The 27,287-nt window shown below is 53.6% G+C and overlaps 2 protein-coding genes across 6 annotated transcripts in view; one reads left to right on the top strand and one right to left on the bottom strand.

Moving 5' to 3' along the window:
• Nucleotides 1–5,462: 5,462 nt before the first annotated feature.
• PHYHIP (phytanoyl-CoA 2-hydroxylase interacting protein) lies at nt 5,463–18,288 on the top strand. The gene is made up of 6 exons (XM_086416178.1): nt 5,463–5,583; nt 6,111–6,333; nt 9,790–9,983; nt 11,391–11,565; nt 13,865–13,982; nt 16,135–18,288. Exons 3-6 carry the CDS (start codon nt 9,819–9,821, stop codon nt 16,667–16,669), a joined length of 993 nt encoding a protein of 330 aa, XP_086272304.1. The 5' UTR covers nt 5,463–5,583; nt 6,111–6,333; nt 9,790–9,818; the 3' UTR covers nt 16,670–18,288.
• A 5,649-nt stretch (nt 18,289–23,937) lies between these two features.
• BMP1 (bone morphogenetic protein 1) overlaps nt 23,938–27,287 on the bottom strand; it is a 47,538-nt gene continuing 44,188 nt past the window's right edge. For 4 of the 5 annotated variants that reach the window (XR_015169989.1, XM_086416127.1, XM_086416125.1 and 1 more), the window contains 2 exons: nt 26,860–27,110; nt 23,938–24,684 (listed from right to left, as the gene is read on the bottom strand). Coding sequence is in view for 4 of the 5 variants with exons in the window: in XM_086416127.1 (XP_086272253.1) it covers nt 24,550–24,684; nt 26,860–27,110 (386 nt within the window). In the remaining variant the exon portion in view is untranslated. The remainder of the gene's footprint in view (nt 24,685–26,859; nt 27,111–27,287) is intronic. The other variant, XM_086416126.1, reaches the window with a different exon arrangement.

The following is a 27,287-nucleotide window of genomic DNA, read 5'->3' as shown; positions in this document are numbered from 1 at the left end:
GCAATGGTCCAGTTTCTCAGCTTTGAACTGTGTGCTGTATGTGACAACTCCTCAGGGCTTATCATCTGGACCTCTCTGCTTTCCAGCTACATCTCTCTGCCTATCCCACACCTCCATGGGGATGTCTGCCCGGCATCTCAAACCTATATCCACAGCCAAACCCTTGATTTTCCTCCTCAAACTACTCCGGAGTACTCCCCATCTCAGTACCCAGCAACTCCTCCCTCATAGGAGATCAAGTCCAAAATCTTAGTTATTTTTGCCTCTTTTTCTCATGTGGTGCATCTAACATGTCAGCTCTCCCGGATATAGCCAGAGTCCTACTGCTTCTCACCAGCTTCACTGACACCCCACCTAGGTCCAGGCCACCTCTAGTGAGGAGGCTGTGATTATTATAGGGGCCTTCTAACAGCCTTCGTTCTTCCAGCTGAGCCCCCTCCGCCAAGCCTTGGGAGAGCACAATTAACATATTTCACATCAGGTCAGTCTCTGCTCTAAACTTCCCCATGGCTTCCCATTTCACAGTACAAACCAGAGGTTTGAGAACAGCTTACACACCCCTGCATCATCTGTCCCTCCACCCACCATCTCTCTGTCCCCAACTTCTGCCACCCTCTCCTCACTCCCTCTGCTTCTGCTGCACTGGTCTTGCTGTATCTGGAACAATTTGGCTCTCTCCTGCTTCAGGGCCTCTACGTCCATCCGCTAATGGGAATGCTCCTCCCCCACATATTGATAATTCTGCATGCCTCCCTCCCTTTGGATTTTTTTTTTTTTTTGCCCAAAGTCATCTTTCCCAGGCCTTCTCTGATGGCCTTCTTTAAAACTGTAACCTCCCACTCTCCCTGCCTGGAGGGCTTCCCAGGTGGCTCAGTGGTAAAGAATCCACCTGCCAATGAGGAAATGTGGGTTTGATCTCTGGTCCAGGAAGACCCCCTGGAGAAGGAAAAGGCAACCAGCTCCAGTATTCCTGCCTGGGAAATCCCATGGACAGAGGAGGAGTCTGGTGGGCTATAGTCCAGGGGATTGCAAAGAGTCAGACACAACTGAGCACACACGGACTCCCCCAAGACATTCCCTATCCCTACATCTGACTTATTTTTCTCCATAGCACTTTTTTGAAATATTGAATGTTTTCTTCTTATTCTTAATATTTCTTTATTTATTTTTGACTGCGTCAGGTCTTAGTTGCGGAACTTGGGATCTTTCATTGAGACCATGCAGGCTTCTCTCTAGTTGCAGAGTATGGACTCAGTAGTTGTGGTACATGGGCTTAGTCACCCCATGGTATGTGCGATCTTAGTTCCCCAACCAGGGGTCAAACCCACGTCCCTTGCATTGGAGGGCACGTTCTTAACCACTGGACCACCAGGGAAGTCCCTCCATAGCACTGAGCGTCACCTAATATAGAGTTTATTTACTGTCTGTCTTCCCCTTGCCAGAAAGTAAGTCCCCAAGAGCAGGGATTCTTCTCTCTCCTCCCACAACAATATCTTCATTGCCTAAAACAATGCCTGATACATAGTGAAGCATCCAATAAATTTTTCTTGAATGAATGAATGGATTTCAGTTTGTGGCGAGGCCAGGCAGCCCTATGTGCTTTAGAAAAATAAGGATGGATTGTTTCCAGATAGATTGTATCAGTAATTTAACTTTTACACCATTGGTGTAAAAGCCATCTTTGTGTTGCCTTTTCCTATGTCTTCTCTGTAGGTTCTTCTCTATGCAGTTCTCTAAATAGAATTATTGTGGAGGAAAGCCTTTGCAGCATGGTAGGAGTTTGATATTCAATATGTCTAAGTGTTACCCCAGTATCTTGCCATGCAGTGCCCAGAGGTATTCCATAGTCCCAACTTTATGCTGGTCCACTTCAGGCATAGTTTAGTAACTATTCCAGCACCATGGTTCTATCTGATTAGTTCTTCCCCTTCTCATTTCACTTGTGATACTTTCTTTATTGTTTTTGATCTTCTTCCCTTGAAATTTAACTCCTCCAACATTTCATTAATGTCTCTTCTAATAACTTTTCAGTCTCCTTAAATATAATTTGGTATTTTTCCATGCCTTAAAATTGTTACATATTTAAGTTTTCAAAAAGCTTTAAAGTGTATTATATTCTTTAGTTGAGTCCATACTCAGAAATGTGTCCAGTTTTTAGAATTAATATTCTTTATAAGTTCGAAATAGGTGGGGGTTGTAGGAGGCCTAAACATAATTTCAAACAGGTAAAGTAAATAAGCACTGAGAAATCCACACAGTTCTCATAAACAGCCACTGCCCACTCCTGTCATTGTCAACACTTGTGAATGAACAAGGTGGTTTTTATGGGCTATCTGGGTGTGTCTGCATTCATTGGCCTCTGAAATCTCCATACTTTCTTCAACCATGAGGAAACACATGTAAACATTTTGAGTCTAAAAGGTGCATGAGGGACTTCCCTGGTGGTCCAGTGGTTAAGAATTCGCCTGCCAATGCAGGAGACACTGGTTTGATCCCTGGTCTGGGAAGATCCCACATGCCAAGAAGCAACCAAACCCGTGTGCCACAACCACTGAACCCGGGGGCCTAGAGCCTGTGCTCCACAAGAGAAGCCCATGCATCACAGCTAGAGAGCAGCCCCTGCTCACTGCGACTAGAGAAAGCCTCAGGCAGCAGCAAAGACCCAGCACAACCAAAAATAAATAAATAATAAAACAATTTTCAAAAAATAAAAAGTGCACAAGCAATGTTAAGACTGTAGATTTTTTTCATGTGCAGCCTCATTCTCTGTTACCTAAGACTTTATACTTGCTCTATGTCCTTCTACCATGAAGAACCCAGTCTTTGTACTCAAACCTGAATTTGACTCTACCTTGACTTCTTATGGACCAAGTCTCATTTTCCACCATCCACTTTTCGAAAAAAAGGGTTGCTAGATCTACCCCTCAAGGCTGTTATGAGAATCACCTGCCTAGCACTGGGTCTTGGTGCTTAATAAATGCTTTTGTTATGACTGTATTGTAATCATAGCTTAGATATAATGTTTAACAGGGAAACTTCCAAGCATGCACAAAAATGGAGAAAATAGCTTATTGAATCTCAAAGTGCCCAGCTTCAGCAATTATCCACCCATACTGATCTTTCATATACACATCCTACTGAGTCCCCCTAAGATTATTCTGAAACAAATCACAGATATCATGTCATTCATCCATAAATATGTATCTCTGAAGGATATTCTTTTAAAAGAATAACCCTGAAGGAGGATCAGAACTAATAATTCCTTGGTATTGTTTAGTTGCTAAGTCATGTCTGACTCTTGTGACCCCCATGGACTGTAGCATGCTGGGGTCTTCTGTCCACGGGATTTCGCAGGTAAGAATACTGAAATGGGTTGCCAATTCCTAAATATTATCAAAATCCAGTTAGTATTCAAATTTTCCAGTTGTTACATAAGTTGTTTTTTTTAATGGTTTGTTTAAATCAGTATCCAGTTAAGGTCCCTTTGTATTTATTATACCACTTAATATTTTGTTGGAAAAATAATTAAGGTGTGGGAAGGGATTTTGCTGTAAGAATGTTCATTGCAGTGTTGTTTAGAATGGAGAAAAAGTAAAATAAGTTAATTATAGAAAAGATAAGCTTCAAAGAAATAGAACATATTTAAATTTAAAGTAGTAATGTACGTAATTCCCTGGCCACCCAGGGGTTAGAACTCTGCACTTTGACTGCCATTGGCCTGGGTTCAGTCCCTGGTCAGGGAACTAAGAGCAGTGCAGCCAAAGGGGAAAAAAAAATGCTCTAGAAAGACTGTGATGAACAGAAAAGGTATTGGTAAGTGGAAGAACCAGGTATAAAACAGTATTTATACTTTCTATTTTTGCTAATAAAATATGTATCTTATATGCCTATTTCTAAATGGTAAGGAAACAAGCAATTATAATGCTCTCAAATTTTAGAATTAATTTTTCTTTTTCACGTATGAGTTGTGTAATAAAAAGTTATTAAAAATAAAAATGCAGCAGAAGTGCATCTTGGCGGCCGTTTTGGTTTCATCCGGAGTTAGTTATATTTGGCCTGTTATGCTTTCTTCTTACCATGCGTCTCCTCATGTGATCTGCAGAGAAGTTCTCTGAGGCGAGAAAGGGCAGGAGCTCTGAGGGTTTGTGCCTTCACCTGAAGCCAGCACCAAGCTCCACAAAAGCTCATTCAGATGGCTATTGTTCTCTGATTGGGACGCATGATCTCATGCCATCCCACGAAGGTGGGAGGCAGGGATGTGCTTAAACTAGTCTTCCTTTAAAGGGGAGTTGCTGTCTGTAGGTTGGCTCTAGGGCCAGGTTTTGGTCCAGATGTCTGCTGCTGGCCATAATCATGAGACAACACGTTGCATGTCATTGGAGTTTCAACATCTCCGTGTAGGTATATGAGGGGAAGGACCTCCTCTTGTTTGGCCAAGGGAGTGCTTAATCCTGCCTCCGTGTAACACTACACATCTCACTGTGAGGTTCGGGATCTGACCCAACTTGCCCTGGTTCTCCACACCCCTTTAAGGTAGGATTGGCTTCTGCTTGTTTTCACTTTCAGTAAACTGTTCACTTTCTAACCACTGTCAACTCCTTTAACCTTTGTGGCCGATGCCTGCAGTCTCTGAGTCCCTCTCAGGGAGTTTTCCTATGCTCAGCTCAGGCCCCCTGTGGCTCTCTGAGTCCCTCACCCAGGGCCCGCCTGGTCGGCCTGCTGGCCCTGCACCAAGCCCTCCCCACCCCCACCACACTGCTGTTTCCAGTGTCTGGGCTGTGCTCCACCTGTTCTCTGGAGCTGGTCCCCACTCCTCCTTTTTCGAATCCCCATCTATACCCTCAGTTTAGCCGTATATTCCTTGTTCTCTAATTGGGTCTCTAGATGTCCATCTTTTCTCCCATACAAGGCTGTGGGCTCGTTGCAGGCAGGCACTGTCAACAATGATGCTGATGATAACAGCTCTGATGTGACTGGGCATCAGTATGACTCTGGGTGACTGGGCACATCTCCTGGACCAGCCACAGCTTCATGATTTACAAAATTTCTCATCAGTGATGACAACAAGCTTGTGTCATTATTCCTCTTAACAGATGCAGAAATTGAAGCCTTGAGAGGGTAAGTAACTTGTCCAAGGTCACCCAGCTAGAAAGTGACAGAGCAAGAATTTTTGACCATATATATCTGTCTGACTGCAAAGTCTGTGTTTTTTCACACCCTGCATACTCTTTGTCACTGTTGGTTGCTTGATTCAGATTTCCTTGAGTGTTTTCACCATGACATCCTTGGGGTCCTCCTTTCTCAGTGATAGAAAACCTTCCTGTTAATCAGAGAGCAGATGATAATCTCTCTGGCCAAGGTATTCAGGGCTGGGCTCTTTTAAGCCCAGGGAGTTGGCTGAGATGGGAACACGCCAAGCTCTGTGAGCTCCTCCTACCCCCGTTTCCTCGTCTCTGCTATCCCTTCACTGCCCCACAACTTCTTTCTCTTGTTTTTTCCCTGGAGAACTTACACAGCCAGCCATTCTCTCTAGAGGATCAGGGGGCCCTGGAGCTGCAGGTCTGATAGCTCTTGATAGAGTTGGTAAGAAAACGGAGCAATGGATGAGCAAGAATCCAGACTGTAAACAGACCCCCTATGCCTGCCCCCTGCAGCTCGCATACTCCCGGTGGACTCTTCCCTGTACTCTTCCTCCTCCCCATCCCCCAATCACAATCCAGGCCTCGGAGCTCCTGAGCCCTTAGGCTAAGCCCCACCCCTCTCCCAGCATCTTGAAGTTTAGGGGCTGCTTCAAGTGAGAGATTCCCAAGCAGGGGTGTGTTGGAGAGACTTCTGGGGGCGGCCGGTCCTGGGAGCATGTGGGAAAGGTGATCCCTGCCACCGTCTCCAAGGACATCGACTGAGCTCCCTAAGAGACCCTCTGCCCTTTCCCCCCTCCCAGCAGCCCAGGCGAGCAGGGACCAAGCTTGCTTATTGTCACCTGACGCTGGGCAGCCACTGATCCCATTGGTGGAGCCAGATTCGGTCTGGCTCTTTCGTTCTTTCTCGCCTTCTCTGCCTCTCTCTCCTCCACGCCGCTTTGATTTCGCTCTCGCTTCTCTCCCGGCTAGGAGCATTGCCTCTCCGGGGGCAGAAGCGTTGCGCTGCAGAGTCAGGCGGGGCATGGAAGAAGCCTCCTTGACAGTCGCAAAAGGAGCTAGGGGAGCAAGCGAGTGCTGCTGACTGTGACCTAGACGTCCGGCTGCTGCCCCTCTGCCTGAGGAGCACGTCCACACAGAGGTCTCTCCCTTCCCTCCCATCCAGATCTCCCTCTGCAGAGCCCGGTGGAGCCAGGTGAGTGTTCTTCCTCCCCAGAACATCCTGCTGTCAATCTAGAGACGTGGCCAGGGGCTAGGAGCCGGGGGCACCAGGGTCCCGCCATTGCCCGCGGTGCCCACCTGGAGTGCCAGGAACGACAACCTTGTCCCCCTTTCCCTGGGCGCTCAGCAAAGGGGTTCACAGCTGGACTCAGTCCCTGGGGCACCACTGTCACCCCGTGACCATTCTGCTGCAGTCAGCGATGCCACTGGGGACAGGGTGGGGGGGACGCGTTCCCTCTGGCATGCAGTGGCTGCTCTGAACAGGCACGGGCGGCCTGGAGTCATCAGTGTGTATAGCTTGAGTGCTTGCTTGTCAGGGGACTAGAGGCTTGCTTGCGTACATAGTTCTGTCTGCCTGCACTTATGTTCACACGTGTTGTGTCTGGAAACATACGTTTCTTTCGCATGTAAGGTCCATGTGTGGGGGACCAGTTATCTGAGTAGCTTGGGGGCTGTGTGGGCTGGGGGTGATGTGAGGCAGTATATTTTGGGGATGGACATATCACTTGTCATGTGTGTGGGAGTGCTTGTTGTTGGGGGAGGGGAATGCATGCGACCAGAGAGGGTTTCTAGGTGGGGAGGCACAACTCCGGAGCAGGAGGAGGGATGGAGGTGGAGAGAGTGGGCAGAAACCTCTGTCCATGGGTAGGTCCACCTGCGTAGGTGCGCAAACCTGTTGGCATGAGAAGGATGGGGCTGGCAGAGCCTGGCAGAGACAAACGCATTCTCCAAGTCTGTGGCTTTGAGCCCGGAGGAGCCGTGAGCGAGAATACCAGAATATGGGCAGAGGTTGATGTGTGTGTGAATGCACACGTGTGTGCAAGAAGGCGGAGGTGGCACGCATGCATGTTAGTGCCTGTGGCCTCCTTTCTTCCCCAAATATGGCTTGTGGGAAGGCGTGTGTGCATACGTGTGTGTGAGAGCCTGCGGATGTGAACATGCGTGGGTTTGTGTGGAGGTGACAGCTTGTGGAGAGCCAGCTGTAGGACATTCTTAGAATGCAGAAGGTGGTGGAGGGGACCTTAGTGCATAGGTGAGTGAGGAGGACAAGGATGTCTGAGGAGGTGTGTGCAGCCATGTGTGGTAGGTGTGGGTGGGCAGATCCAGTGTGTGTGCCTCTGTGTGTGGGTGTGTGTAAATGCTTGTCTTAGGGTGGATTACATGGGACCATGGGTGTTTCTCAGGTGCTATCTCAGCCTGTCCATCAAACCCTGCCTTTCCCCGTCATCTGGGCTTAGAGACCTGGGTGCACGCCCATCCTTGGTCCTCTTGGCTTTGTTGTTCTCCCAGTGTCACTCACAGTCAACCCCCAAAGCTAGTATGGGCTCCCCAAAGCTAGATCTGAGCTCTCCTAGAACTGGAGAGAGGAAAGGAAGAGCCAGGTGCTGGAGATCCCACCACCAAACACGGCTGCCCCTGCCTCTGGGAAGAGTATGAGAACAGGAGTAAGGGAGCAGGGGTGGGTGTCCGCCCTCGGGGTCAGCGTAGACTGCATCCCATGTGGGTGGGAGACAGCCACTTGGGCCCTCTGGGGGATGTGTTTGTGTGTGTCTGCGTTGGTGTGTGTGGGTGCATGTGTGTGGGTGCATTTGAGGGGGCACGTGTGTCTCCCAGGGAGCTCCTCACTGGTAGCCCGAGGGATGGCAACTGCCCCCCGCTCCACACCTGTCCCCATGAATTACCAACTGTTTTATTACCACGCAGTTGTTTCTAGACGCCCATCCCATTCTGTTTGATTCGGGGGTGGACCTGGGAGCAACACCGTGCTTATTTACCATAGGATTCCCGTACACAGAGCCACCGGCATTTGGCTGCATTTCATCACAGGCAGGCACACACTTTAGGGTGGAAAGCTAAGATGAAGCAAGGACTGAGCTGACATCCTAGGACTGGTGGGAGCCACCACCCATATTCTTCACCCTGTGCCTGCTACCCAGGCAGCCCATGGGTTAATTTAGAGGTGCCAGGCTCCCGAGCAGGCTTAATTGACAGGAGAGTGTGGGTTGGATCTTATGAGAGCTATAATTAGAAGTACCTGCTTTCGAAGGTACAAGGTACCCTCACCGTTAGCGCCTGGGTGAGGGAGAGAGACAGGGAGAAAAGGAGATGACACCCCAGAAATCTGAGTGTGCTGACACTGGGCTTGAGGAAGGCAGGAGCTCTGTGGGGGACGGAGAACACACCCCAGGGCAGAGTCTGATCATGTGCTCTTGGCCCAGAGACAGCAGCCCTCCGCCACCTCCTCCTCCCTCTCAGTTCCCCACCCTGTTCTTCAGAGGTCCTTTGAGCCAGGCCAAAGTCAAGGCCAGAGCCAGCTTGTCCCAGTTACAGTACAGGTGAGAGTGATGATGTTGTGGTCCTTTCAAACCCGGAACAGCAGCTGGGGACAGAAAGAGGTGAGAGAGAAGGCAATTCCTTGAAAGGGAAGGATGGAAAGAGGAAAAATAAATAGCAGTAGAACCATGAGCACCTGGCATACACAAGCACATAACACATGTATCACGCATCACACACACACGCGTGCACACACACACACACACATAAGAGGACAGAACCTTAGCTTAAAGATAAAGAGCTTAGACTGTGGAATTAGACCTGCATTCCAATCATTTTCCAGCTGAGTGGCCTTTGGCATCTTAGTACCACCCTCCACCCCCGACCTCAGCTATTTAATCAGTAAAATAGGGACAATAATAATAATTGTGAGGCTTGCACGAGATGATGTTTGTGAAATTATTAGCACGTAGTTGGCCTGCAAGAGATGTAAAGGTTAAAAACTAGTCACTGAAGAGTCAAGTAACCACAGGATCTGCTGAAAGAAAAAGAAAAAAATGGAGTTGAAAAGTTACAGGTGCAAGAGAGCTACGGCCTGCTGCCCCTCTTGCCACCAGTGGATCCATGTCATCTCCATGGTGCCTGTGCTCCCAGCCCCTCCGTGGTGATCCTTGCTGAGTCACCCCCAGGGTGGAGGGGGGCCTGGGCTCGAGAGCCCTGGCACCCAGGCCTCTGGGCTGCCGGTGCCCCTGCCTGCTGCGCCCTCAGCCCATCTTCTCGCCACTCCTGCACCTCCGGCACCCCCCTTCTCTGTTCACGCCTGCTGGCTGCAGGCCCCCTCTGCGGCTCCATCTGCTGCAAATCTGTCCCGCCCTGTGTCTGCAGCATTCCCACTGCCTCCGCCACCTGTCAGGTGCCGTCTGCTCTGCAGACCCCTCTGAAGAGAGAGCCAAGAGCCCCCGCCAAGGGGCCCCCCAGCCCACCTTCAGATCCACCCCTCCAGCCCTCCCCATGCCATCTTCCTATCAGATCCGACAAGGCAGGTACAAGTGAAGGCTCCTCAAGGTTCCACCTGGCAAGGGATGGTGGGAGCAAGACATTCTAGAAGGTTCCGGGGCAGGGAGGGAGGTACTGAAGCTTCTTTTCCCCTCTGCAGTCCTCACAGAAGCCAAACCAGCGGGGAGCATGGAGCTGCTGTCCACGCCCCACAGCATCGAGGTCAGCAACATCACCTGCGACTCCTTCCGCATCTCCTGGACCATGGAGAACAGTGACCTGGAGAGGGTCACCCACTACTTCATCGACCTGAACAAGAAGGAGAATAAGAACTCCAACAAGTTCAAGCACCGGGTGAGCGCACCGCCCAGAGTGCTTCCTCCCAGAGGCTGCTCTCCAAGGAGGCAGGCCGGCAGAATGCCTAGAGAGGGCCCGACTCCAGCCCAGCTCCTCCTGGGGAATCTTGGGAAAGTTTAACCTCTCTCTTCCCCCGGTAAAAAGGGAATAATAATAATAATAATAATGCCAGCTTGTGAGAGGCTTCATGGAGGTAACTGTCTGTGTGGTGTTCGACTTGGGCCCAGCATACCTTGAAGAGCGCTATCAGCATCGTGACTGGACCTTCACACGGGGTGGGAAAAGCCAGGGTGGGGCCACAGACGTCACACCTGGGGATGTCTCAGGGGTCTGACAAAGCCCCTAACTCAGGAAACAGCCTTGTTTTTGATGGGGTGGGCCTTGGGCAGGGGTGGGGCCCATTGCTTGGTTCTCAGGCCCCTGAGGGGTGGTTTTCTAGGTGGCGCTAGTGGTAAAGAACCTGGCTGCCAACGCAGGAGACAGAAGAGAGGCGGGTTCGATCCCTGGGTGGGAAAGATCCCCTGGAGGAGGGCATGGCAATCCACTCTAATATTCTTGCCTAGAGAATCCTATGGACTGGCCTGCCACAGTCCATGGTGTTGCAAAGAGTTGGACACGACTTAGTGACTGAGCACACACGCATGCAGGCCCTTGTGATCCTTTCTGCCCTCCCCCTCTGGGCTATCCTTCACTGGGTTTAGAAAAGAGATGGCGTGGTGAGCCCTCTGATGGCTGGGGTGTCCTTTCCCTGGGTTAGAGCTAGTGTGGGGGTGGGCAGGAGGAAGGCTTCTATCTTCTCGAGCTGGCGAGCTGGCAGAGAGGCAGGGGGAAGAGTGAGGTGGGAAGGAGCTGGTTCCCACGACGACCGCATCGTGTGGGTTACTCACCCTCTCTTTCTTTGGAACTGGCTCTCCAATCTGGGTGTCTTTTGGCAGGCCAGTTGCCACGGTGACGTGAATGTTCAACACCACCCCCTTAACCCTCCTCCCCCCAAAGAAGAAGGCATATTTTCCTTTCCTCCCTGGCTTCTCAGCATTTGTCGTTGCCGTGGAGACGGCGCTGCAGTGTGCAGCGCTCTCGAGGTGTCCCTCGAAAATGAAGGTCTCACCGCCCTCAACTTTGCAGGCCTCCACCCCAGTGGCCTTTCTCCTCCGTTCCCAAGAGAACGGGCATCAGGGGTTAAGCAGGTGGAGGCCAGGGAGGATCTGTACGGCCTTCCCAATGGCCACTGCTTGCTTCTGCAGGAAAATGGTGGCCAGGGCACCGAGCCATTGAGTCCTTAAGACTCCGGCTATCTTCAACAGGAAGGTGGCCATCGGGGGAGTGAGAGGCCTGGGGGAATGCCAAGGGTGGACGTGACCTCCAGTTTGACTCTTGGCTCTCTGTCTGCACCTCACTTCTCAGGATGTCCCCACCAAGCTTGTTGCCAAGGCTGTGCCACTGCCTATGACGGTGAGAGGCCACTGGTTCCTGAGTCCCCGCACTGAATACAGTGTGGCAGTGCAGACTGCTGTGAAGCAGAGCGACGGGGAGTACCTGGTGTCTGGCTGGAGTGAGACGGTCGAGTTCTGCACTGGGGGTGAGGTTCTGCTGTCTGGCTGCTTTGGCTGATTTAGTGATGGTCAGGAGGGGGCTTCCTCTTAACCCAGCATGCATTTAGCAACTCCTGCTGTATGTAGGCACCATGCTCTGGCTGACACCGTGGATGAGACCCACTCCTGCCACCCCAAAGCCTGCAGTCTGATGCAGGAGGCAGATGTGAGCACTGCTAATTGCATTGACCATACCACTTCTGGAAAGGGATGGAGGTACTTCTCTGGCCTGGAGCAAGCATAAGTGTGGGAAATCACACATAACAGAAACTTACCACCTTAACCATTTTTCAATGGACAGTCCAGCAGGATTAAGTATGTTCATGTTGGCACACAATCCATGTCTAGAAAATTTTCATCTTCCCAAGCTGAAACATTATGCCCCCTTAAAAAACAACTTACCTTTCCCCTTCATTAAATGCCCCAGAAACCACCCTTACTCTTTTTGTAAATTTGACAACTCTCAGTATCTCATATGGGACTTCCCTGTGGCTAAGACAGTTAAGAATCTGCCTCCCAATGCAGGAGACCTGGGTTCAATCCCTAGGTCGGGAAGATGCCCTGGAGAAGGGAATGGCAACCCACTCCAGTATTCTTGCCTGGAGAATCCCATGGACAGAGGAGCCTGGCTGGCTACAGTCCAGTATCTCATATGAAGGGAATCATACAGTATTTGCACTTCTGTGACTGGCTTATTCATTTGGCAAAATGTCTTCAAGGTTCATCCGTGTTGTAGCATGTGTCAGAATTTCTTTCCTTTTTAAAGCTCAATAACACCCCATTGTGTGGATGGACCACATTTTGTTTATTGATCATTGGTTGATGGACACTGGTGGGACCATCACATTTTGTTTGTCTTGAGCCTCCACTCAGCCTCGGAAAATGGCCCCGCAAACTTGCCTATTAACTTGCAAACTCCAACATGAACAGACACTGGGGCTTCTGCGTATTGAGTCACTGGTGACCCAGGATCTGCCCCACAATCTTCTATTCTTTTGTTGTCCACGTGAGAATTGCTCCAGATCTTCCCCTGTCACAAGGAAGGGGCAGGAACATCCTTAGCCTCAGGCCTCAGAAGCTGCTGACTCCATCCTCTGCCAAGGTCTGTGCCCCAGCTCTCCTTGACCTGCCTTTCTCTTTTGAGTGCTGTTTTTTTCCTTAACTTGGCTTCAAAACCCCACTCTCTGGAGGTACTCCTGCACCTTGCAGGGAAAGTCTCTTGGTGTACCCCAGAACTCTACATGCAGTGGGAGTTCATTCAAACTTGGGAGCTGGGGATGGCTGCAATCCAGTTCCTCCTTCTCTTGTCAATGCAGCACCCTGGCCAGGGCTGCATTAGCAAAGAGGAAAGGGCAGCTTTTCCTGCTTCGTTCAAAGGTGCTGTCTAGATGAGCAGCAGCCCTGCCTGGACCCCACAGCCCTAGCCTCTGGCCTGGCCCATCCAGTCTAGTTTTACCATTCTGTTTCCAGCCTTCCTCCTTTCTCCTGGGATGCTGAGGCAGAGTCATTGCCCCTAACCCTTTCTTTCCCTCAGTTGTCTGCAGTTTCCCCTCAGTTATTGTTCAGTTGCTAAGTCGTGTCTGACTCTTTGCAACCCCAAGAACAGCAGCATGCCAGTCTTCGCTGTCCTTCATGATCTCCCTGAGTTTTCTCAAACTCATGTCCATTGAGCTGGTGATGCCATCCAATCATCTCATTCTGTCCCCCCTTTCTCCTCCTGCCTCCAATCTTTCCCAGCATCAGGGTCTTTTCCAATGAGTCGGCTCTTCGTATCAGGTGGCCAAAGTATTGGAGCTTCAGCATCAGTCCTTCCAATGAATATTCAGGATTGATTTCCTTTAGGATTGACTGGTTTGATCTCCTTGCTGTCCTGAAATTACCCCTGACTTCCATATAGTGGTGTGGACAGGCTCATACCTGCTGGATTTGAGGGGCTCTCTCCAAAGGACCTCAGATTCTTTCCTCTCAATCTTTTGCGTCTTGGTTCTCTTTTCACATGAAAATGGTCTGGGATTACAGTCTCTGGGTCCCTCGACATGATTGTATAACTGGGCAGCCCTCTGCCCTTTTCTAGTGCAGAGCCCTGAGCCTCTGGTCACAGGGCATTGAGGTGACAGGACAGACAGCCTCCAGCTGCCCAAGTTCCCAGCCAGGCCAGGTAGTCCTTTCTGGTCCCAGGTACTGTGACTGTCTGGTTTCCCCTGCACCCTGGGGGCAGTGGGTGATCTGAGGGGGAAGCTGTGATCCCCCGCCTGGCCCTCAGCTCACCCACCTGGACTCTTGCAGATTATGCCAAGGAGCACCTGGCCCAGCTACAGGAGAAGGCTGAGCAGATTGCAGGCCGCATGCTCCGCTTCTCTGTCTTCTACCGCAACCATCACAAGGAGTACTTCCAGCACGCCAGGTACGGCCAGCTCTGGACTTCCTGACGCGGCTCTGCCCACTACCCTGGCCCTCTGAGGTTACCTCCACCCTGTTAGTTGCCAGACCCTCCTCTGGTGTCCTCACCATCACCCTATATCCCAGGCTGGTTCGGGGGGAGGGGGGGTGTTGGGCTCCAGAGAAGGAAAGGGGCTTCAGAATGGGGCTGCTTGGAGGCACTGCACTAACAAGCCTGAGTGAATGAGGTCCTGGGTTTAATCCTCCCTTTTGCTGAGCTCTAAGGCTACAGGTTGGGCTTTCCAGGTGGCACAGTGGTAAAGAATTCACTTGCCAATGCAGGAGACACAGGAGATGTGGGTTTGATCCCTGGGTCAGGAAGGTCCTCTGGAGAAGGAAATGGCAACCCACTCCAGTATCCCTGCCTGGGAAATCCCATGGACAGAGGAGCCTGGCGGGCTACAGTCCATGGGTTCACAAAGAGTTGGACGTGACTGAGCACGCATGCACACAAGGCTACAGGTCAGCTGTCCCTCCAATTCAGGCCCTGGTCTCAAGGGAGGTGGTGAGGGGAACACAGAGTGAGAGGATTCTGAGCAAGAAGGGTCGTGATCTTCAAACTGTGTGCTGGGAAGCCTGGAGGCTCCGGGGAAGGATCTCAGGGCATCCTAGGGTGGTGCTGAAGGGTTAGTGAGGAACTCAGAGGATGAGGCCGGGTGAGCCCCACCCCCATCATCCAGCCAGGGCAGCTTCAGGTTTGTTGCCTCTGCCTGCCTGTGTATAATTTCCTTGGGGGATACAAGAGGGGCTCTGCTTGAATGTTTGAAGTATTTTTAACATGTCTGAAAATTGGTGATTTGATCCAACACTCTAAGCCTACAAATGGGGAGACTGAGGCCCAGAGGGCCAGAAGGGCCAGGGGCTGCCCATCCACTCTTCGCTGCCTGATACGGCTCCAAGTCCTTCTAAGGCTGGGCCAGGGCAAGCTGCCGCTGTTACTGTTTTTATCACGGCAGTCTGCTGGGGTGGGGCATTCTGACCTGACCCCAGGGGGTCTTCTGTGTTTATACTAAAGAAGGGAGGCAGTAGGTGAGTGGGGAGGACACTGGCCCAGTTTGGGCTCCTCTATCAGCAAGCAAGGGAGAGACGCAGAGCATCCATATATGCTGGAATATAAAGATGAATAGGGACTTCTCTGGTGGTCCAGTGGTTAAGACTCCATGATAGCACTGCAGGGTTCAATCCCTGGTCAGGGAACTAAGATCACTGCATGCTGTAGAGTGTAGCCAAAAAAAAAAAAAGAATAAAGGCATAGCCCCTGCTCCTGCAAACCTGAGTCTATCAAGGGGACAGTACAGCCGGATGGAATGTAGTAAGTGTGTGTGATTGCTGAGTAAAGGTCAGTGCCCTGCACACAGTAAGCAGTCCAAATTTTGTTGAATACAAGTGTTTGCTGTTCCTGGAAGGTTTTTTTTTTTTTTGGCTACCTCGGGTCTTAGTTGCATCACGTGGGATATTTTTTTGCAGTGTGCAGACTCTCTAGTTGTAGTGCACAGGTTTAGTTGCCCCGAGGCCCATGGGATTTTAGTTCCCCAACTTGGGATTGAGTCCACACACCCTGCACTGGAAGGCAGATTCTTAACCACTGGACCACCAGGGAAGTCCCTGGAAGGTTTTAGAGGAGAAGGGAGGGGACACCTGTTTTGGACTTTGCAGGATGGTTAGAAGTTTGCCAGGCCAGGTGGGAAAAGGTAGAAAAGGCAGTTCAGGCAGAGGGAAGAGCACTGCAAAGGTACAGAGGCAGGAAAGACCTGGGGTGGGGTTCTTGCATGGCTGGAGGGTGTTACCTGTGAGTGTGGGGGTGGTAGGAGGTGGGACAAGAAAGACCAGATCTTCCCGATCTTGCTTTTTTGTGCAAGCCCCATCAAAAGGGTTTTAAGCTGGGGAGTGGCAGGTTCAAATCTCTCCTCCGTGAAGGAGTGGGCTGGATCAGCCCCATCCCTTCTCTTGCCTTCTGGAATGTTCTATTTGTGACTGGTGGAGGCGGTAGCTGGTGGGAGAACTGAGAGCTGGGCTGACTTCCTTCTTGGTCACACCACAGCCGCCAAGCCTCAGTCCAGCTAACCAAAAGCACTTTCTCTTCCTCTTGGCATTTATTTTCCCCCTGCGGTGGGCAGGACCCACTGCGGGAACATGCTGCAACCCTACCTGAAGGACAACAGCGGCAGCCACGGCTCCCCAACCAGCGGCATGCTCCACGGTGTCTTCTTCAGCTGCAATACGGAGTTCAACACTGGCCAGCCCCCGCAGGACTCCCCCTACGGCCGCTGGCGCTTCCAGATCCCCGCCCAGCGCCTTTTCAACCCCAGCACCAACCTCTACTTTGCGGACTTCTACTGTATGTACACGGCCTACCACTACGCCATCCTGGTGCTGGCCCCCAAGGGTTCTCTGGGGGACCGCTTCTGCCGCGACCGTCTGCCTCTCCTGGACATTGCCTGCAACAAGTTCCTGACCTGCAGCGTGGAGGATGGGGAGCTGGTCTTCCGCCATGCCCAGGACCTCATCCTGGAGATCATCTACACCGAGCCGGTTGACCTGTCCCTGGGCACCCTGGGGGAGATCAGCGGGCACCAGCTGATGAGCCTGTCCACCGCCGACGCCAAGAAAGACCCCAGCTGCAAGACCTGCAACATCAGCGTGGGCCGCTAGGGACTCCTGGGGAGCCAGGGAGTTAGGGAGAGATGGCAAGCAGGGTGGTGATGGGTGGCATAAACGCAGGGAGCTGGCTTTCTCTCCCTTGCCCCCCTGCTCCCTCCACGCCATCCATCTCCCTCTTCCCTTCCCTTCCCCAGGGCATTAGAAGCAACGGAGGGTGGTCCCTTGGCAGGCATGGCCTGCCCATGCCTGGCCGAATTGGGAAGGCTTCTTAGCCTCAGCAGGTTGGTGGGGAGGGCGGGTGGATTTCTGGAGACTTCCCCTTTCCTTTGGTTTCCCTGCCCTGTTATTTCTTGCCTCATGCCAGGTCTCCATCTCAGGAGACCTGCCCCTCTAGGGTTCTTCCACGGAAGCCTTCCCTCGCAAGACTCACCTGTAGCTTGCCTGCCTCCAGAGGTGAGCCGAGAGCTGTGGGCGTGTTCTTCCTTAGCCCCACCCACCCCATTCAGGGCCAATCACAGAATGCCCCCTCCCTCACGAGCCGGGCCTTGGGGGCGTCCTACTGCAGGCCCCACCCTCTCCCTCTATAAATAGTCTCCTGCACAGCTGTGACCCCCCCCACCCCAACTCCACCCAGTTATTCCTTGCCCTGGAACACCCTCTTCCTGCATGGGGAGAGCCGTCCCTCTCCTTCTCCACCTGCCCTCTAAAAAAGGGCCCTCTTTCTCTTGGCTTTGGGGGCACCTGGCTGCTGGGGGGGTTCCCCTTCTTCTGCCTGGAGATGGTGTAAATCCCAGCGGACTTTCTCCCTTGCTCAGAGTGCTGGGGTGTGCAGTGGCAGCCACTGGGGTCGAGGAGGGGGCCAGAGACCCCTGAGACCCAGAGGGACCCCTTCCTCAGCTGGGAGTGGATGGCCTCACGCCGAGGGGTCCCGGCGTGGAACTGGAAGCGAGGGCGTTCCCACAGGGCCCTGGTACCCCACCTGGCTGCGCGCTTGCTCACTCACTCTGCCGGGGCGCCGCCACTGCACTGTGCCTGCGTGTCATCTGGACCGTGGCTTCCCTGCGCCCCCCCACCTCGCGCCCGCGCCCCCCGACACTGTTGGCTCCTCACCTCACCGCGAAGCCAGCCTCCTGGCGGAGAGCCCCTTCCCTGGGGAGTTCTTGGTGAAGTCTTTCCCGGGCCACTCAGTGTTTTCTCCTCTTTCCTACTTTTGTACGGGTCATGGGAGCGGTGAGTGTGGACCATGGAGACGAGCAGACCTGGTGGGTGATGAGGAGAGGTGTCAGCTAATGCATCCAGCTGTTTGAGGGGTGGCAGAAGGATGCCAGGTGAAGGAGAGCAGCCTCCACAGTGACAGCGGACTTCTGTGATGAAAGACAGAAGGGGGCAGCGGGCCAACAAGGCCATATCTCAGTGAGCGGGCGAATGGGACAGCTGGTGGCCTCTTCTGTAGCCACAGGGAATGGTGTGGTCATCTTTGTGATGTCTTTGTGGCCTGGATCAGGGCTGGGGGCCGTGGGAGGTGCATGGAGGAGAGGACGTGGGCCCCAGGCCCTTTCCCCTCGCTGAGGGGATGGCCCGCTGCCCCTCCCCTGGCCCTGTGTCTGCCCTGGGCTGGGGGCACACCCACCTGTGCTGTGCTTGCATCAATAAACCACCATGGCCTGAGAGCCCTGCCTTTCCTTGGGCTCTGGGAAGGGAGGGGTGGACAAACTGTAAAGTCAGAGGAGCTCGGACAGGCCACCTGGAATCCTTTCCAAGGGTGTTCCGGACTCACTGTGGGAGCCAGGGCTCTGAAAGCAGAGCCACATCTCCAGCTTGGGAAGGACGTTGGAGGTCAGTGTGGTGCTACTCTGCACTTTGCAGATAGGAAAACTGAGGCCTCTTTGGGGAGAACCTGTAGCAATCTGGAAGCGTGACGCAGGTCCACAGGCCCCCTGTTTGGAGCCCCTCCCACTGCAGCCACCTGGACTGCATCAGCCCCACAAGCCACTGAGTTCCCCTCCCCCGGAGCCCAAGTGTCCCCTCCCCAGCAGGGCTCCTCGTTTGTGGATCTGAGTCACCTCTGCGTCTGTTATTATGGACTTATTAAAATGATCCTCTGCTGGAGTGGAAAAGCTCCAGAAAAATTAGAGTCACCTCCGTGACACTGCTTGGCTCAGGGCTAAATGAACATGTGTCATCCAAAGCTTGGGGCCTGGCCTCCTTACACCAGGAAGGAAAGCTGAAGGGTAAATGCCGCTTCCCGAGGGCCTACTATGTGCCCAGGCATCCAGCCAGGTGCTTTCACACACAACTCCTTTAGTCCCCCACCCTCCATGATTCCTATTTAACAGATGAAGAAACTGAGGCACAAGGAGGTTAAAAGGCTTGCCCGTGTCTAACAGCCAGTAGGTATCAATGCCCTGGATTTGATTTAGAAGCTAGAATCTTCCTATTTCACTGCCTGACTCCCCAGTGTATGCCAGGAATCCCCTGGGACTGTAAGACAGGGGTGGGGCAGATCTCTGTCACAGCTGCCTTCAGGATGGTCTCCACAGAGCTTCTCATCTATCAAGACCATGCCTAGCTCCTGGATAACACCAGGGGGCACTGTGGAGTCAAAAGTGCCAAGGAAGCTCATTTTAAAGGCGTAGCGGGGAATATTCGGAGCCCAGGGTTTTAGGGTGGCTTCCCAGGTGGGACTAGTGGTAAAGAACCCTCCCACCAAGGCAGCAGACATAAGAGACATGGGTTTGATCCGGGTCGGGAAGATCCCCTGGAGGAGGGCATGGTAACCCACTCCAGTATTCTTGCCTGGAGAATCCCATGGACAGAGGAGCCTGGCAGGCTACAGTCCATGGGGGTCAGAAAGAGTCAGACACAACTGAAGTGACTTGGCGTGCACAGGGTTCTAAAGATGGGGCGGTAACCTCCAGGGTCCATCCTTCCACCTCTGGGCAGGACCTGAGTGGTTTTCAGTGTCCCCGAGAGGGACAGGCTTCAATCTTCCTTTTGCAAATCCTTTGTGGGTTTTTAGGAGAAGAGATTGGCTTCCAGGGTCCTCTTAGTGGAAGATGAAGAAGCCAGGTGAAGCAGAGGTGGTGGTGGGGTTGCATATAGGTTTCCTCTGGAGAGCCTCTTCTTGGTTCTCCCCAGATGGCCACTCTCTGGCACTCCGGCATTGCTCCAGGCACCTGTCCAATAGTCTGCCCTGGGGTCCCTTTTGACCAGTGTCCCTCTAATCTGACCTGGTAGAAGGAGAGGTCTACATGTGCACTCACACACGCACACACACTGCTTCCCTGGGCTGAATACGGAAGACAGCCTTGGTGACCACAGAGAGTTGCAAGGTGAAGAACAACCTTAGACTGCGGCAGCCACTGTCCAGCAGAGGGGCTCCAAGTTAGCCCTGCTCCAGTGCAGTCAGGGAGGGACAGTAGGGGGCTGGCCACCAAAGGGCACTTCCAGGTTACAGGTGGGATTTTGCTGTGCAGGTATAAACACAGACACACCCAACACATGGACATGGCCTCACACACTCCTAACCCTCCACCACACACACATGCATACACACACATACACACATACAGAGACTCACACACATACGCAGTCTCCTCTGCCCAGACATATACCTATAATTTCCTATCTGTTCCTTTCCCCCTGGAGTAGCATCTTTCTTTTAATCCTGGATGGATGACAGGCCCCCTCCAAGGAAGTGGGAGAGAAGGCGCCAGTTCCAAGGACCCTCGCAGTTTCGTCTGGCTCTGACATGCGTCTCTTCTCCATGTTAGGAAAAGAGGTGGTAGGGGTTCCAAGGAAGAGGACGAGAAGGGACCATTCCCCGAAATGGAGGGAGGCCTTCAGGAAGCTGAGCTGAGGTGATTGGCCATAAAACAGCTTGGCCACAGCATCTGGAAGAGATTGGAACCAGATGTTCCTGGGATGGGGGAGGGGAGGGTTGGGAGGGTGGGAGGGAGCTGGAGCAGGAGAAGCAGACTGGTCAGCAGGGTTGGGGGGCCTGGGTTGGGGGCCTCCTGACTCTGGGAGAAACATCTAGCTGCTCCCGAGTCAGGCACTACTATTTTTGCAAACTGGGACAGCAGATCTCTTCACAGATTCTAGAATCAGTCTTGTGTGTGGGGACAGTCAAGCACAGGGTGTGACTTGGGAGGTGCCCAGAAAGTCTACCAGCTTAGAAAGAAATATGTCGCCTGCCGCCCTGCAAGCCCCGCCCTGCTGTGGCATAAGCATTGCCCTTTCTGGCAGACAGATGCGGTTCTGCGCTCAACTCCTAACGCACGACTGGAGACTGGTGAACCCAGACGTTTCCTTTTAGCGCAGGAAACACGTCATCCGGAAACTGGAGAATTGTTCGGCGGATGACAGGAAAAGAAGACCCATTTACAGAGTGCCTATTTGCTAGGCACTTTGACAGGCTCCCTTCAATGTGTATCTCTTCCTTTCTCTCTGTTATCATCCTTTGGGTCAAGATGAAGAAACCAAGGTTCAGAGCAGTTAAATGACTCACCCAGGGACACACAGTCACCAAATGGGAAAGCTTGTATTCAAAATCGTCTATGTTCTTATTTTATCATATTTTATTTATTTTCAAACTTCTTTTGGCCATGCCTCTCAGCGCGTGGGATCTTAGTTCCCTGACCATGGAGTGATCCTGCACACCCTGCATTGAAAGCGCAGAGTCTTAACCACTGGACCGCCCAGGAAGTCCAGAAACTGGCTGTGTTACATTCAAGACCGAGAAGCATGTGGGGTTAGAGTGCAGCAAAGGGAAAGAGAGGGGCAAAAAGGAGTGAGGGAGCAGTGAGGGGTATCCAACCTTCCTTCATCTGCACTTGAGCCAACAGTTGGCCCTGGAAGCCCCCAGCTGCCTCAGGAGCCTGACTCTTGGAGACTACACCCTGACAGGAAGGGTTGCTGGGGAAAGATGACAGACTGGGGAGCAGAAGCCCAGAGAGGGGACAAACTGGCCAACATCACAGGACGAAGCAAGGCAGAGCTAGGTCTCCTGACTGCCAGGCCAGGGCTGGCTATGTCCCCCAGGGGTTAGAGAAGTGCACCTGGAGAGGAGAGCCTGGGGCTCCAGGGTTTGGGGTTATCTCCACCTGGGTTTCCAGGCTGGAAGCACCCTCTGGGACAGGATCATTCTAATTATTCTGCTGCTGGCCACACACTCAGGACCAGGGGACCTCAGGGGGATCTCAGGGGCTTGGGGACAGTTGGAATTGGAAGGGTTCTGTCCTCTGACGTGGAATCACCTGAACGATTGGGCAGCTGCATTGAGGTTCATCTAGTCTTGAAGCCTGCAAGCAGCCAGAAGGTGAGGATGGGCTGGGTCTGGAGAATCATTCATTAAGTTCTGGAATGTGTATCAATGGCCTGCTGCCAGGTCCCAAGCAGCCTTCACTACCCAGAGGTAGCCTCCGGGAAGAGGGGCCCAGGGAAGATGGAGGGCCCAACCAGCACAGGCCCCTGGCTCATTAGAGGGGCCCGAGTCTACGGCGGTGATGGAGCCTAGGAATGGGTCCCCTGGGCAGCTGTGTGGGTCAGTCCTGACCTGCGTCCGGTTGTGCTGACCTGCGTCTGGCTGTGCTGACCTGGGGGAGGATGGGGTACTCTCTGCCCTACAGACTGGACCTGGGCTAGGATCCTGGCTCCCTTCACACATGTGGCTTGTACCAAGAGTGTGGTCCTCTGAGCTTCAGAGCAACCCGGGGGTGCTGGTGAGGGGAGCTGGGACCACTGATGATGAACTCTGCTGCAGAGCTGAGCCCAGGTTGGTTGGCAAAGTGTCCAGATGAGATGCCCGGGCGGCTCCAAATGGTTTGAGGGCCTTTCTGTTCTGTTCATGGTCCTCTGGGCTGTGCTGAACATTCTGGTCATGACATCACAGCCTGGGACCTAGCTGGCCCTCCAACCATCACCTATTCCCTCACCTGCAGTCAGGACTAGAAGAGAGGGCCGCAGCCTGGCCATGGGGTCACATCAGCCTACTTGCACATGGGACACTAGCCATGTGCCTGGTTTCCATTGTTTAAAGGACCAGTATGGGATGCAACCAGAGAAGGCAATGGCACCCCACTCCAGTACACTTGCTTGGAAAATCCCATGGACGGAGGAGCCTGGTGGGCTGCAGTCCATGGGGTCGCTAAGAGTCGGACACGACTGAGCGACTTCACTTTCACTTTTCACTTTCATGCATTGGAGAAGGAAATGGCAGCCCACTCCAGTGTTCTTGCCTGGAGAATCCCAGGGATGGGAAGCCTGGTGGGCTGCCATCTATGGGGTCGCACAGAGTCGGACACGACTGAAGTGACTTAGCATGGGATGCAACACTCCATACTGTTCCCTGAGGGTGGGTCCCCCCACCCCAGAGTCCAGATTTAGTATCTGGCACATCTGACTCTGCTATAGGGAGAAGTCTAGGGCCAGGAAAAGACCCACAGTCCCACTGGAGGCCCTCAGGGAGCCCCAAGGCTTGGAGCAGACCACTGGCTTGCTCTGGAATCTGGGAGTAGCCAGTCTAGGCAGGGAAGCTGGGTCCTCTCTGGGTTTTCTTTCCCTGTGAGATCCACGGAAAGTAGGGAGAGAGGGTCCTTTGAAAGGAAGGAGCAGGGATGTGATTTCTCTCCTGCTGGCCTCCGGGGAGACAGGTCTGAGGTCTGTACCTCACGGTTGGCTGGGGAGGGAGAAGGCAGAGGCAGGAAGGAGAGGCCAGACATGACACAGCCATGGGTTGCCTCGGGAGAGGGAGCCAGAGCTGGAATGTTTGCTCTGTGGCTGCCTAGTGTCTGGCTCTTGTCTCCCGGAAGAGAGATGGTCCCAAGGGGCCAGCACTCAGGGGTCTGACCTTCAGGAAGGAAGGTACTGGGAGCTGACTGATGGATCTGCTCTGGCCCATGATGGTACTCTGGGTCTGGGTGGTGGGCTCTTCTAGCCTACCACCCAGACCCAGAGACAGAAGACCCCGCTGGACACCGTCTAGACAGACACACGCCATCATCCCATTGACATACCTCCTTACTTCCCATTGTACAGCCGCTTTACAGAACATTCTGTTCTGCCCCTTGGGTTGTGTGGGAGGGTTATGAGGTACGGGGGCGTCTACAGGCTCAAGTGTGCAAGGCATCTGTATCTGTGTGTGCCCCAGTGTGAAATCACACTCTCAGGGGCCCTGGAATCAAGGCAGGAAGGGCAGCCGGTGAGGCCAGGTGTCCTGGCTATCCGCCGGCCCCAGACTCACATCTGGAAGATGTGCGCCCTCACCACCCCCCTCCACCGCCATCCCCACATCCCAGACAGCCTCTGGCACAGGACACTGGCTGTAACACTTTCGGTTTATTGGCTGGGGTGCCCTGGTGTGGCTGACCAGCCGCTGGGCCTGAGAGAAGCCCTGTCTTGATGCCCCCACCCCCTCCCCTTCATCCTCCTGCCGCTGCATGTGGCTCCTGTGGGACAAGCACAGAAATTCGCGCCCCAGGAAACGGGGAGGTGGGGGCTTCCAACAAAACCAAATCCGGGGAGGGGGAGGGGGAGGGGTGGGAAACATACATTACAATGAAGATATGCCACTGGCTATACACAATAGGGTGCTTGGAGATGGGCGGGGAAGGTGGGCGGGTCCTCACACACTGGGCTGGGCCCCAGAGAGGAATGGCCACTTCAAGTGTCTCAGGGCAAGCTCTGGCACCCTGGCCCTGGCCCCTCACTCCCAGGGTTGGGGGCGAGGGAGGAAGGGATCGAGGGGCAGCAGCTCATGTGGGAGTCCAGTGCCCCACCTCCCAAGGACAGCTTCACCAGGACCATCAGCCCGCAGGTCCTGGCACCAGGGGGGACAGAGACGGGGTACCCACTTTCTGCCCGCCCCCCGCTGTCCGGCTCAGGTGACCGAGGGCAGCAGGTCTCCCATCCCTGCCGTGTGAGGGCAGCGGTCACTTTCTGCTGTGTAGAGTGTCCTGGAACTTCGTGCTGGTGTACCGCAGGTGGAAGCCTTTTTTGGTGATGGTGTCATCCGAGTGGAATTTCACCAGAACAGAGTCGCCTGCCGAGTACACCTCCTCAGGAGGCTGTTAGAGGAAAGAGGTGGGCATGAGGCTGAGGACCGGGGGCCGGGACTGCTGTTTCCCTCCCCAAGTTCTCCTGCTATAAGGAGGCGGGTGGCTCCAGACTCCCGCCAGGTTCCCCCAGTGCCTTGAAGCAGGAGGAGGACTCTTGTGAGCTGGAGTTTAATGGGGCATTTGGAGTAGGGGGAGGGCTTCCCAGCAGGCTCTGGTGGTAAAGAATCTGCACGCCAATGCAGGAGACATGGGTATGATCTCTGGGTTGGGAGGCTCCCCGGAGGAAGGCATGGCAACCCACTGCAGCATTCTTGCCTGGAGACTCCCATGGACAGAGGAGCCTGGCAGGCTACAGTCCATGGCATTACAAAGAGTCAGACATGACTGAAGTGACTTAGCATGCATGCTGGAGTAGGGGAGGTACAGGGGGCTGGTCTTAAGTTCAGAGTCACACTTCCATTCTGTACCCAGTGCCTAACTAGTTAGCTGTGATGTCTCAGGCAATGCACTGACCCTCTCTGGGCCTCACTCCCCTCAAAAGCAAACAGGAAGGAGCAAATGCTCTCTGCTCTCCAAGTCTAGAAAGGTGGGTGGAGGTGGCAGGGGCGGGGGAGACAAATAAGAGGATGGATGTGTCAGAGTTTTGCAAAGGGATTTGCAAAGGGACTAATTTGTCAGCTGCCTTCTTGCAATCCGCCTCTCTCTTGGAGAAGACTGGACAGCTGGATCCCCCAGACCTGGACTTGGCCTCTATCCTCCTCCCCTCCTCAGATGCAGGCCATGGTGGGCTCCAGGTGATGCCCCTTCTGAGGCTCCTACAAGCCCCTCCTCGCCTCTGTGTGCAGCGCTCAGAGTAGCAGCTGCCCATGGAGCATCAGCACACGGAGGCCCTGGCCCTCGAGGCATGGAAAGGATCATTTCCGAGAACCTTGGGGATATTTCCAGCAACCATGCCAGGAAGCCTTGACGGAACTGGGTTCCTTCCCCAGTCCCCTCCTGCTGGCTCCAGCCTGATGGCAGTCTCTGCAAGAAGCCACCTGGGGACACCCAATTTGGTGTGTGACTCACCCGAAGGTGTCAGGTCAAGGGAGATGCAAAGGGCAAAGTGGTGAGGGGGGCACTCGCTTGGTAGCCCAGGGATCCAGAGCAGCTGAGCCCAGCTGGCAAGGGGGCTGTGTGCTCCATGTCCCCATCCCCCCAATTCTGTCCCCCCAATCCTTTGCCCGGTGACAAAGGCTGAAGCTCTGCTCCTAAAGGGAGACTGCACTAGCCAATGCTGGGTCCAGCAGCTGCTGCAGCTCCTGGGAAGATTAACCCTTTCTGGGGCACCCAGGCTGTCCTAGAGCACGGCCATGAGAGGCAGGGGAGCAGGAAGTGATAGGCAGGAGGGCATGTCTGAGTGTACATATGAGTGTGAGTACATGTGCCAAAGTGTGTGTGGGTATGTAGAATGGGAAGAGGAAGATGGCATTCTCTGAAGGAAGCGAGGATTAAAAAAGAACAGAAAAAAAAAAAAAAAAAAAACCACCAAAGAATTCACAGGCTCTGCCTGGAGGAAAATAAATCCACCTCTGTGGTTTTCCTGTGACCTTAGTTAAAACCCTATCAAGCAAATTCTTGCCCACTGCCTCTGAAAGTACCATTTTATGGACCAAGAAATGATGCTCAGTGTCTGCTTGGACAGCAGCACCAATATGCTTTGGGACCAGCTGGCCTGTCACCAAGAAGAGAAACTGGCAGCGGAAGAGATGAGGGTATTGTTATGGCTCGGCCAGGATAACTGCCCAGCGCGGCTCAGCTCAGCCCTGGGCCCTGGCTCTTGCCCCAGCCTCTGCCCTCATTCTGGGCCCTGCTCAGCTGCCTCTGGACCAGGGCAAGGGAATGAGGGGGCAGAGGGAACTCCAATGCAAACTGCCTTGGAGACCCAACTGAAGTGGTGCTGAGCAGGCTTGGGTCAGGGTAGGGTCTATCCCAGAGGGTGCAGGAACCTCAGTGTCAGCCAGAAACAACCTTGTTTCCTGGGTGGGGATGGCCCAGGGCCGGGTGGGCCTTTGTGAGCTGGGAGACCCACCAGCCTGGACCTCTGGCTCCTGCAAAGTGCCAGGCAGGGGCTGCTGCACATGTCTACAGAGGCACTGGGTCCCTGCACTGGGGTGAGAGGTGTGAGGAGTGTGGGGGCCTCACCCCTGAGCCACAGTAGCGTCCCAGCCTAGGGGCAGTGCTGTCATAACCGTCGAAGAGCTCCATGTAGTCATAGCCACAGTCGGTCTCCTCTTCCACCTCGAAGGTCTGGAACACCAGCTCCACACCATAGCCTTCCTCGGCTACGATGACCCACTCACAGTCCACTCCCCCCGGGTAGTTGTTGTCGCCAAACTGGGCGTGGGAGTAAAGGTCCTTGGTCTTCACCTCTGCCCGAACCTGGCCACCACACTCTAGAGGGAGGAGGGGGACACAAGGTCAGCTGCCGCCCCGGAGCACAGTCATGGCCCAGGCACTGTCCCTCCCCACGTGCAGCCCTCCTGGCCGGATGGAGGCCCTGGGACAGTGCCACATGGCTAGAGATAGGTGGGTTTGGATCCAGCCCAGGACTTGGCCTGGAACTAGTGCTC

This window comes from Bos grunniens, chromosome 8 (assembly GCF_055505025.1).
Source record: "Bos grunniens cultivar Pamir isolate PY7600 chromosome 8, Bosgru_T2T1.0, whole genome shotgun sequence".
Lineage (NCBI taxonomy): Eukaryota > Metazoa > Chordata > Mammalia > Artiodactyla > Bovidae > Bos > Bos grunniens.
Note: the sequence above shows the minus strand (reverse complement) of the source record. Positions and strands in the feature narration are given on the sequence as shown.